We start from the raw sequence: 12,396 nt of genomic DNA, 5'->3' as shown, positions 1-12,396 counted from the left end.
AATAGCACCTGATGCAGAGGAGGAGGCAGATTTGGTGTTTGACCCAGAAGGAAGTCTAAGCTCATCTACTTCAGTTAGACAAAAAAACAGTCTCATTCTGATATGAAGTGCTGGCTGAAGCCATGCACCTGATCAGCGAGATTAGATAAAAACTGAACTTAGTCCCATCCCGCATGTATTAAAGTGAGCTCTCTGGACATCTGAGCTATTCCAGTTCTGGGCATGAAGATGTTCACTTCACTGGGGGTGGCATTTGCTGCCCTCTATCTAGCAAGATGCATCCCGGTGCAGCAGGTATCCAGCCGCAGCAAAGTCCTCCTGGTGTCCTTTGACGGCTTTCGGTGGAACTACGACCAGGACGTGGACACCCCCAACCTCGACGCTATGGCTGCGGAGGGGGTGAAGGCGCGGTACATGACTCCTGCCTTTATCACCATCACCAGCCCGTGCCACTTCACGCTGCTGACGGGTGAGTCCCCACCGGCCCCGAGCCAGGGGGAGCAGCGCAGGGTGCAGGCTGGGGAAGGGCAAATTTAAGGCTCATGCATCAGTGAAGGAGACTAAGTCAAGCAGCCATCCAGCCTCAGCAGCAGCTTTAGGATAGCCGTGTTTTGGAAACACGACGAGAGACAAGGCAACAGCTGCAGAAAGTGGTAGACCTGAACCTGTATTTATCAAAGGTAAAGAGCACCAGGTGTCGTAGGAATTACGCAGCCGCCACCTAGACCATGGCAGGAATTAGGCAGAGGCCACCCCAACAGGGCTCGTCCCTAAGTTCCGCTTTAATAACGGATCAGATCAACTCTTTTGTATATATTTATTCCTAATGCATGCGATCTGCAGCTCGAGCTGGGTGCCTGTGGGTTGTTACTGGGTTTACAGTCTCTATAGGTCGCCTCATTTCCCAATGGCACTTCTGCTCATCCCACCCTGTTTGCAGAGTCCGGGGTCTTCTCTTCTCCTGGTTCACTCTCGCAGCCTCCCGGCACCCTTTTTGTCTATGTCTTGAGACATTTCCTTCTCTTTTGTTACAGGATAGCCTGTAGTCAAAGTTTACTTACACTTCCCTATCTACCGGTGTCACAAAACAAAGATTAAAGTACAGTTCATGTGGCCTAAGGCTTCATTTACTTTATTTACTAGTGATAAGCTCTAGCACAAATTAGTCTCTCACTAGAGTGTCCTCCCTTTGTTTTTATTAGCATACTTGCATTATTTATATTCTATAGGCACCAAATATTGATAGCCTCTAATCTGTGTACCTATTTGTGTGCAACACGACATTGCAAACACACAACTATAATTACAAAGGCACAAAACAAAATAATATTCCATACAATATTCTCCTAATCTAGATTCCCCAGTCAGCGAGAGACAAGGCAATAGCAGAAAGGGATAGAACTGAACCTGTATTTATCAAAGGTAAATAGCACCAGACCAACCCGATAGCCACCTTTGATAAGATAAATGATTTTTTAGTTTTTAGGCAAGGGAGGTGCACTAAATTTAATCTTTCTGGACTTCAGTAATGTATTTGATATAGTGCCACACGGGAAATCATTAGTTAAGATGGAGAAGATGAAGATTAGTACAAAATCTCTAACGTGGGGAAGTAACGGGCTGCAGGGAAGAGGATGGCAGGTGCTGCTGAGAGGAGATTGTCAAGCTGGAGGGAGGGCAACAGGGGAATTGCTGAAGGATCGATTTTGGAGCCAATCTTATTTAAGATTTTCATTAATAACCTTGGCATAAAAGAGTGGAACATGCTAATGAAATCTGCTGATGAGAAAAGGCAGGGAGGCATTGTCAATACCAGGGAGGATGGGGATATCGTGCAGAAGTAACTGTGCAGTCTTCAGGACCAGAATAATAAAAATAGCATGAAATGTAATAGCACAAAGTGCAACTCTCTCATTTCTAATGGGAATTTCTGCTGCGTGCTGACCTCACGGGTTGTGAACAACAGAGACAGCGAAACACCAAAGCGATTAGTTAAATGCAGGATAATGGTGAACCCCGCCTGCGCCGAGAAGGGCAGGAGCGCTTGCCGGCGGCACGGCACCTCCAGGGCCAAGGGTGTCCTGGCTCGGGGTCTGGATGAGACCTGCCTGGGATCAACCCACCCGCGTGAGGAGCAGGCATCCCCCCAGCATCTCACTCCCCGCCCTGGGAACCCCACTTTGTACGAGGCAGGGGGAGGAAGGAGGCAAAGCAGGGGCGAAGGGAGCACTGGGACGGGGTACGGGAGGCAGAAGCCCATCGCTCAGTGCAGGGGCGAGACCCCCCCCCAGCTGCAGCCCGGCTCACCCCTGCCTCCTCCCTCTCTCCTGACAGGGAGATACCTGGAGAACCACGGGGTGATTCACAACATGTGGTTCAACACCAGCACGGGTCAGAAGCTGCCCTACCACAACACACAAGGCGTGGACAGCTGGTGGGACAACGGCAGCCTGCCCATCTGGATCACCGCTCAGAGACAGGCAAGTGCGGCCGCCTCCTCGCACGCGCAGACCCTGCACAGACGGTTCCTGCCTGCAATCGTGTCATAAAAGCTACAGGCAAGCCACGATCTCTAGTGGCCATGAGCTAACATCCTCACTGCAAACGACAGGCTAATTAGACGAGCAAAAAAATGAAAACCCCAGGCACTGGCAGGAATAATTATGATCATTCTGTTAAAAAGAGCAAAAAATAATAGATGCATTTCAGCTTTATTAAGACTTTAATAAAACAGGTTGAAAGAAACCCCAGCCAGCTCCTCAGGGAGCATCACGAGCCCAGAGCTTTCATACGCTCCAAAGCACAAACCCCGTTTCCGCAGCCTCAGCCGGGACTGTTGGGTGGCAGTGTCAGGGGCCGGTCCCCCCTTCACTGGGGACTGCAGCAAGGCTTTCCTAGATGCCAGTAGGCTTTGAATCCAGCTTTGAGACAGGACCTGAGACCTGGCCCAAGACACGTACCTTTGCCTGTATTTACCTGCCAAATTGGCCCCACTGACTTCAGATGAGTGCTTATATGATTGGAGTAAAACACACCTTAATGTCTTGATGGTCAAGAGCTGGAGGGTCCATGCAAGGTACAAAAGGGTCACTGTTTCCAAAGTTATAACTGGTGTTACTAACGCAGTGAGAAAACCAACATGCAGGAGTTCTGGGAAGGGCAGTGCATTCAATTAATCACTTTTAATTGGCAATGAGCAAGAAAACCTCATTAGAGGCAGAGGTAGACATTAGGGGGCTGAATGAACTAACCGCATTAGTAGGCGGTTGCACTGACAGATGGAGAGATGCTGCAGAGCAAGTTCAGGTGAGTTTATGCAATGTCTCCTCTAACAGGGTTTAAAGACAGGCTCTATCCATTTCCCTGGAGGAAGAGCAAAATATCAAGGGGAAGAAGTGAATATGAAGTTGGTGGAGCCCCCCTTGTTCAACTACAGCAATGAAACCAACTGGAGAGAGAGCATTGACACCGTCATGGAATGGTTCACGGTGAACAACCTCGACTTCATCGCCCTCTACTTTGGTGAGCCGGACTCAGCAGGACACAAGTATGGCCCTGAATCCACGCAGAGGAAAAACATGGTCAAGCAGGTGGACAGAACCGTTGGTTACTTGAGGCAGCGTATCCAGGAAAGTGGCCTGGAATCAAACCTCAACCTCATCATCACGTCCGACCACGGCATGCAGACTGTCATAAAGACCAACGAAATTCACATCAAGGCAGTAGAGAACTTCACATTCAAAGACATCCAGTTTGAACTCTTAGATTACGGACCAAATGGACTATTGGTGCCAAAAGAAGGAAAATTAGAGCACGTGTATTCAGTCCTGAAAAATGCCCACCCAAACTTACACGTGTACAAGAAAGAAGACTTTCCAAAGAGATTCCACTATGCCAACCATCCCCGGATCACCCCGCTCCTGTTGTATGGTGATCCAGGATACGTGATCCATGGGGTAAGACGCATGTGCAGACATATCGTACTGTCTGTTGGGGATCTGCCTCACTCCTCCTGTCCTCTCATAGCACCCCAGTACCTACCCGGATTTATGTCTTCATATTAATTGGTCTCCCTACAAACAGATGGAAATCCCAGCTCTCTGTGTAAAGACCTTCTCTGCTGTTCAGAAAATAAAAGGTCCAGAAGTCTTGGAGCAGGACTTGCATGAACACAGAGTATCAGTTGCAGCATCCTCTCCTAGCCTGGCATTAAGGGACAGCCCAAAGTCAAGGTCAGGAGGCAGCTTCCCATTGTGAGGCTCCTCAGTACAACAAAATTTGGATGCACTGATGCTTAGGGAGGGAACTCGCAAGGCGTAGTTGCTTGAGAGCTGTGTCTAGGCAGCACCCTCCAGCTTCCACAAAGTTTAACGTTATTAGATCAACTTCAAAAACTCAAAGAAACCAAACAGACTGTTAAAGCCTGTGGCTGCAGAACATGGCACGCAGGAGCTGCGTGCAGGAGAGGTGGAGGCATCCAGCAGCGCTGCTGCTTCGGTGCCTGCCACCTCCCGGCGGCCGTGCTTTGGGGGGCTGGCGGGTTTGGGCACTCACATCCTCTCTCTCCCCTTCAGAGGTACAAGGTCCAGTTCAACAAAGGGGAGCACGGTTTTGACAACGAGGACATGAACATGAAAACCATCTTCCGTGCCGTGGGACCGGCCTTCAAGCAAGGGCTGGTGGTTGAGCCCTTCGAAAGCGTCAACGTCTACGCCCTCCTCTGCGAGCTGCTGGGCATCACCCCCGAGCTCCACGACGGCTCCCTGCAGGCCATGAAGCCCATGCTGCGTGAGTCTGCGGGCACCGGCAGTGCTCCATGGCACCGGGCACCGGGAGCGCACTGCGGGCACCGGCAGCGCTCCATGGCACCGGGAGCGCGCTGCGGGCACCGGCAGCGCTCCGTGGCACCGGGCACCGGGAGCGCACTGCAGGCATGGGGAGCGCTCCGCCGGGCACCAGGCACCGGGAGCGGTCTGCGGGCAGTGGGCAGTGGGCAGCGGCCACGCTCCGCGGCAGCGGGCACCGGCAGCGCTCCATGGCACCGGGCACCGGGAGCACGCTGTGGGCACCGGCAGCGCTCCATGGCACCGGGCACCGGGAGCGCGCTGCGGGCATGGGGAGCGCTCCGCCGGGCACCAGGCACCGGGAGCGGTCTGCGGGCAGCGGGCAGCGGCCACGCTCCGCGGCAGCGGGCACCGGGAGCGCGCCGCCGGGCTGCGCCGGGATTCCCGCGGGAACAGCGACACCTGGCGGCAGCCGCCCGCCGCCACCGCCCGGCGGGGAGCGGGCATGGGCCCGGCCCCGTGGCCGCACGCTGCTGTCCCCTGCGCCCCCCCGGAGGAGCGGCGGGTTTCCCTTTAGAGCCGCCTCAGCGTCCCCGCCGCCGGAGCAGGGCTCCCCGCGGCCCTCGGCAGCAGCGGAGGCGCAGAGGGCCGAGGGCAGCAAAGCGTCATCCCGGGGGGCGCAGCGCGGGTGGGTGCGGGTGCCGAACGCCCCGCAGTAGCTCGGCCCACCGCAGGCTGCCGCGGGGACGGGGCTGCGCTCACCCGGGCAGGCGCCGGGCACCGAGCTGACGCTGACCGCCTCCTCTCGCCATTGCAGGCTCGAGCGCTCCTCTCCCTCCTGCCCAGAAGCTGCCGGTGACGCTGGGAATTGCTCTGGTCCTGGGATGCTGGGGAGGAATGCACTAACCCCCCAGGTAACTGACTCTGAGGACATCCACAAAACCCCCTGAAGCGCTCTTGCCCGGGCAGGCACGGTTGCTCGTGGTCTCTCCGGGTTTTGCCCACCTGCGACAGCCCGTGCTGCGCCTTGCCCGCCCGCCGCTCCCCGCAGGGCACAGCGGCCCCGTTGCACCTCAGGCAGAGGGACTCTGGGTTCCTACTGCCCGGGTCAGCATCGACACCACCCCGGGCGTCTGCTGGGCTGGAAAGAAGGGCTGCACACCTCTCCCCAGCCTCCTGCCTGCCACTGCCTAACCGGCCCTCTGCTCCCCGGCCTCGGGGTGCGGCTGGGGCTGCGCAGGAGGGCAGTTGTGGGAGCATCGGCGGGGGGGGTGAATGCTTCACTGCTTGTGGCTCTGTGTGTGCCTGTGTGTGGCTGCAAAAGAAATAAGGACATACATTTGTTGCTTGCCTTCACTGTGCATTTGTGCCTGGAGGCCCATCAGGACAAGGAATTCTCAATCTAATTTCCTGGCACTTGCAGCACGGCACACCCCCAGCTGATATCCACAGGCTGCAAATACATCAAATAAGTAACAGCAGTGCTGTGCTTTCCTGTCTCGGCAGCCTCTGAGTTCCAGGCAGCTCTACCAGAAATGTGCGGTGAGATGAGGAAGAACATGTCTCATGAAGACAACCAGTCCCAGCCTCAGAGAACTGTACAGAGTTCCCAAAACCTCCCCAAATACTGATCCACGTTCCTCCAGAACGACTGAGTCCCAGGGGGAGAGATGCCTCTCCCGAGCTTTGGGGTGCACGCTGGGATGCACCACTGTGGAAGTCGGCACCGATGTACAGTCTGACCTTGCCAAGGTTACCCCAACTTCCCCATCGGCTTGAGGCCGAACAACTCCAACTCAGTTTGGACCCAGGACAGTTAATACCTGTTGAGCATCTAAAGCAATTAAAAGCATATCAAAGTTCTGCATGCGCCGGGAGCCTCCCCTAAAGGTGCTGGGCTCTGGCACCCAGTGGAGAGCCTTGCCACACTGAGGAGACGGTGAAGCCCAGCTCGTTTCTGCTGGCCACAGGGCTGGGCTGGCTGCCGCAGTGCTGGTGGGAGAACCAGCTCTGCTCCAGCAAAGGCAGCCACCCGGCCCGGGAGCCTCAGAGGGATCTCAAAGTCAGTCAGTGCCTCCAGCCCCTGCCCCAAGAGCCCTGGGTGCGGTAAGCACCGTTCTACCTCTCTGACTGAAATTTTCTGTCCCTTATGGTCGTCACAAGAATGGGAAATACCACCTACACCCCCTCGAGCTCAAAACCCGCAGGCAGGATGGGCCCCGGCTGCGCTACTCCATAGCAGCACTCATGAGACTTAACCCATCTGCAGCCCTGAATGAGCTCCTGGGAGCTCTGGGAGAGGGACGTCAATCCTTGATGTATTTTGGAGAGACAGGCTGTGGCAGTGACATGGCCGGGACCCCCCAGCTCAAAGCAAACACGCAGCCCTGCGGTTCCCAAGCCCAGGGCTGCGCAGAGCCTGTGCTGGCCTCTGCCTCCCGTTGGGTACCCCCTCGGCAGCAGGGCTGATGCACCCCGGATGCGAAAGGCCCTCATACGAAGCCAAACTTCTCTCTGCAGGAAACAGCCCAGGATCCCTCAGCCGGGCCGGGGCTTAGGGGATAGCGAGCAGGACACCCCCCCTGCCCCGCAGCCCTGGTCTTGACCCTCCCAGTGGGGCGTTAGCGGGGCAGCTGCCCCGGACCCCGTCCCAGATGCTGAAGTGTCTCTCCCCAACCCTGTGCCTCATCTCAGGGGCTCGATAAACATCTGTTGCCATAGAGACTTGCTCTTGCTGCCTTCCCTGCATCACCCAACGAGATGAAACAAGAGACGCACGCTCCACTCAGAAAAACAGGAAGAAAATGTTTGGCTTGAAACCGTGCTGGGGGTGGGGGTCAGGCCGGCAGCACGCAGAGCAAACAGCCCGGCAGCAAACAACGGGGAGGCTCCGAAAGGGGAGCCGCACTGGCCAGCGCTGCGAATATTATTTAAAATAATATGAATAATAATAGTACATAGCAACTTTCCCAGTGATCCTGCTGGCGACCTTGGGGCTTTCCCGGTCAGCACAACCATGCCCGTTTTACGGACGGAGGCAGCCAGCTCAGTTGTGAAGCTGGTATCCCAGAGATGCCGGCAGTCAGAGCCCGCACAGCTCATAACCCAACGCTGCCAGGCTCTGCACACCCCATGCCGGGGCTCCCCAGTGTGCCTGGCAGTCGACTGCGGCAGGAACAGAGCGGGATGCTCGTAGGGCTGGTCGCAGTCGAGTTCCCAGACCCACGCAGGCAACACAGAGTTTATAGTGACCGACCTCCTGTCGGGAATCCTTACCTAACAGCTGACTTTTGTCCAGCTGTGAATGGGAATTTAGCTCCGGATTCAACAGGCAGTGTTTCAGCGAGACAGGGCTCTGCCAGAAAAATCGCTCACGAGGTAGATACTGCTCTGGCTGGAGGCTGAACCCCGCCGTGTCCCTGCTAGGACGATTTCCACTGCCCCCGCGATCGTACGGTTTGCCGCTCGCCGTACCCTGGAGAAGCCGTTTTCACGCGGGGCGGGGGGAAAGAAGAAAGCAAGCGTTGGACTCGGTCCTTCTTCAGTCCGGCCGCATTGGCAGCACAGAGCATCCTCCGAACTTCGGGTCTCTGAGCACCGCAGGAACCGGGAGGGTCCCCCCCTCGGGAGGGTCCCCCCCCGGCCCCGCGCCCCCCGCCCGCACACCCACGCCTGGCAAGACGTGCCGGGACCGGCCTTCGCTCCCGCTCCGGCCGATGCCGACGGCTCCACGCCGCCGGTCCCGCGTGGCCGAGCCGCGGGCGGGCGGCCCGGCCGGGTGTCCCGGTGCAGTACCGGCAGCCGGCGGGGGGTGGCTCCCGAGCCGCGCTCACCGCCCGGCGCCCCCGGAGAGCCCGGCACCGGCGGGGCCGGGGGGAGCAGCTCGCGAGAGAGCCCCGTCCAGGAGCCGCTCCATGGCTGTTAAACGCGCGGTGCCCGGTGCTACCGGACGCTCGTCCCGCTCCGGCAGCTGCTCCGGGGCAATAAACTGCCGCCACGTCTCGGCGTGAAAGGCCTCGGTGCCTTCCACGGGGAGGAATTCCCTCCTCGGTGCTGCTCTGTAGTAACACAAAGCTGAAGCTCAGTGGCACAAGCCTGGGACTCACCTCTGAGCCCAGGGTGCTCCCCAGCACTCACAGAATCACAGAGTCACAGAATCATTAAGGTTGGAAAAGACCTGTAAGATCATCAAGTCCAACCACCAACCAACCCCCCCATGCCCACTAAACCATGTCCTGCAGTGCCACGGCCACACGTTCCTTGAACACCTCCAGGGATGGTGACTCCACCACCTCCCTGGGCAGCCTCTTCCAATGCTTCACCACTCTCTCCGTAAAGAAATTTTTCCTAATATCCAGCCTGAACCTCCCCTGGCGCAACTTGAGGCCATTTCCTCTTGTCCTGTCACTTGTCACTTGGGAGAAGAGACCAGCACCCACCTCTCTGCAATCCCCTTCCAGGTAGTTGTAGAGAGCGATGAGGTCTCCCCTCAGCCTCCTCTTCTCCAGACTGAACAACCCCAGCTCCCTCAGCCGCTCCTCATCAGACTTGTGCTCCAGACCCCTCACCAGCTTCGTCGCCCTTCTCTGGACACGCTCCAGCACCTCAACGTCCTTCTTGGAGTGAGGGGCCCAAAACTGAACACAGCATTCGAGGTGCGGCCTCACCAGCGCCGAGTACAGGGGCACAATCACTCCCCTTGTCCTGCTGGCCACACTATTTCTGATACAGGCCAGGATACTGTTGGCTTTCTTGGCCACCTGCACCCACTGCAGCTCTGGCTGCAGCAGAACATGGGGGGTTGCTCCAAGTGATGCCCTGGAGATGCATGTCACACACTTACTTAAATCTTCCAGTCCTTTCCTCCCCTCTGACAACACAGCCCCAGAATGACGGATGCTTCGAAGTCCCAGGCCAGACGGGTGAGGCAGATCCTTCCCCCCGTGGGTATAAGGAGGTTTAACCCCACAGACACGCAGAGCTGTGACAGTCTAAACCAGCTGCTGACCCCCTGCTCCCCAGCCCAGCCTCTCCCCAGGCAAACCCTGAAATCTAGAAGACGCTGTCAAATTTTGCGTGTCCTTCTTTGAGTCTTTTGCAGCCCTTCCCATTGCATCTCACACCTCATGCACTTTCACCATGGGACATTTCCACCAAAAATTTAGCTGACGGACAAAGCCCTGCCTGGCCTTGCTGGCAAACCCGGCACTGGTTTGTGCTGGTGGACGCAGTGGCTGCCTGATGCACAGCTGGGCTCAGCCGAGATCCCTGCTCCGCGAGTGCTGCATCTCCCCCCGCCCTCCCATCCCCAAGTAATTCATTCCCCACCGCCCCCCTCCCCGGGGCTGGGGGTCACACAGCGGGGAGAGCCCTGCTGTGTATTGCATCCCAATTTGCCATGCATTTCCACACCATTTGCTTCCCTTTCTTTTTCCTGCGCTAGAAAGATGCTTGCTACCCAGGGGTCCCAACTGCTCCAGGACGGTAACGTAACAACAAACATATACACACACATACTTATTTACGGCATGCACACAGTTTGCGGGAAAACTGCTGCCTCTTGAAATGCCCAGTCTGGGGATGGCACATGCCCCCACACTTCCCGCACACAGCCACAGGGCCCGGACGCGACGCGCTCTCTGGTCATCCCATCCTGCAGCCTGCACAGTTCCATACCCGGCTGCACTCGGCTGCGGTGCCCAAATGATATGCAGATCTCTGTGCTTCAATTGGCTGATGCCTTGGGAAAACAACCACCATTTGCCCACAACAAACATGGCTACCGTGGCCCAGCCGCTCGCCGGGCTGGCCCCAGCTTCATCCTCTGAAGCCAGGAATATCACACGCACTTGGCACCCCCTCCGAAAACCCCGTCACTATTAGCCCTGACCCAGGAGAGCCCCGAGCCTGCAGCGCCGGAGGGAAGCCCGGGGCACCCTGGCCAACGCTCCTTCTTCCTGGTGGGTCCAGGCACAAAGACAGAGGCCAAGCGCCCCATGGAAACCGCCCCGGCCCTGACCCCACCCTGCGCCTCCCCGGCCGGGGCTCTTGGCTCTGCAAGTCCCAGGGGAGCGGCCGTATCCCTCGCCACTGGTACAAAGCCCGACAGGACGGGCTCTTGGCCCTGGCCCCCGCCACACTCGCTCCTGCAGCCCTGCTTGCGTGCCTGCTCCAAACCCTCTGACCTGCCAGAAGCACCGTGGAGTTCAGCAGGTCTTGGGGTGAACCCCTTCCTCTGACAGCAAACCTCCAGCCCAGCGTGACAGCCCCCCGCTACCGACATAACGCAGGATACACGGCATTCCTGGGATGTCTGGCATACTTGGGAAGAGCTACAAAATTATATTCCACCAGATTAGTTCAGGAGCCTGAATCTCATTTTTAAGATGCCAAAGGTTTTCTCAGTGCCTGCTGAGTTTACTGGCTCCGCTGTCACCTAGCTCGGCTGGAGCTGGGGAATGTGGCAGCCAAGCTATTCCCAGCACGTTCCCAAGTTTCTCTGGGAAGGTGAAGTCCCTGTCAGGGATGGAGAACGCTGAATTTGGCCCAAAGGCACTGGCCGGCAGAGCCGCAGCTTCAGCAGCAGCGGGCGGGCATCTCCTGCACCTCCCCGGGAGCTCTGCCCCAGCCCGCAGCCAGAGCCGGTGCAACCCAGGGAAGCGCCGTTGCGGGGACGGTCCCCTCTGGGCAACTCAGGAGAATGGGGACATCCCGCTGTGCCAGGAGCCATAACTGCCCCCGGGTTTCCCCTTCGCAGCCCCAAGCCCTCCTTGCCCCGGGTCCCATCGTGCAGACGCCCTCCCTGCCCTTCCCAGGGGAGCGGGAGGCAGCAGCAGAAGTCAGACGGGCAGGGTGACAGGCACTCGCGGATGATTTTCTTTGTTTTCATCACCAAAACATCCTAAATGCCAAAGAGAAAGCCAGACAACGCTGGGCCGGCACTGGGAAGGGGCAGGCAGCTACGCTTCCAGCAAGATCCTTTTGCCGTGGCTGAGCCCAAGAGCGTTCAGAGATTCAGATCGTTGATCTGAATCGCAATATAAAAGCGCATGAGATTTTAACATGCAAACAAATGTAAGATTGTTTTAGTCTCTTCCTGGTTTTGTAAATCTTCAAAGCCAGGAGTTCAGGCTTTTTTAATGCTTAGGGTGATTTGTCCTCTTCCTTTTTCTTTTCCGAGAAAAAGTGAGATTTTTCATTTAACCAAACAGCTCCATTAAAGACAACAAATAATGAGAAACCTGTGATCAACCTGAGAAAGCTCCCACCCCAGAACGGACGACAGCCAGGGCTTGGCGTGCTTTGCACTCCGAGGAAAAACCCGCTCTGCCCCGGCCATACCACGCGGCTTTTAAACTATGGAAAATAACCCGCAGCTCCAAACTGGGGAGAACTGGGCGAAAGCACGGAGCCCACTGCAGCCCAGATGCTGACCAGGACCGTTTCCCAGTAAACCCCAGAGGATATAAAGATTTCCAGTCCACGGAGCAGCACAGCCCTTTTCGCCCCGAAAGGCGAAGGGGACTCAGCTCCCCGTTGATGTGGAGGCACAAGCAGGAATGCGGGCGGTGTTGGAGCCACACAGCGTTAAAGAAACGCGGGTCATTGCTGG

General features: G+C 57.0%; 1 protein-coding gene across 1 annotated transcript; it reads left to right on the top strand.

Annotated features, from left to right (window-relative positions):
- Window positions 1-228: 228 nt before the first annotated feature.
- On the top strand, window positions 229-5,690 carry ENPP7 (ectonucleotide pyrophosphatase/phosphodiesterase 7). Its single transcript, XM_059828345.1, has 5 exons — window positions 229-469; window positions 2,335-2,480; window positions 3,336-3,956; window positions 4,575-4,788; window positions 5,602-5,690. Exons 1-5 carry the CDS (start codon window positions 229-231, stop codon window positions 5,688-5,690), a joined length of 1,311 nt encoding a protein of 436 aa, XP_059684328.1.
- The last annotated feature ends 6,706 nt before the right edge of the window (window positions 5,691-12,396 follow it).

This window comes from Gavia stellata, chromosome 22, assembly GCF_030936135.1.
Source record: "Gavia stellata isolate bGavSte3 chromosome 22, bGavSte3.hap2, whole genome shotgun sequence".
Lineage (NCBI taxonomy): Eukaryota > Metazoa > Chordata > Aves > Gaviiformes > Gaviidae > Gavia > Gavia stellata.
Note: the sequence above shows the minus strand (reverse complement) of the source record. Positions and strands in the feature narration are given on the sequence as shown.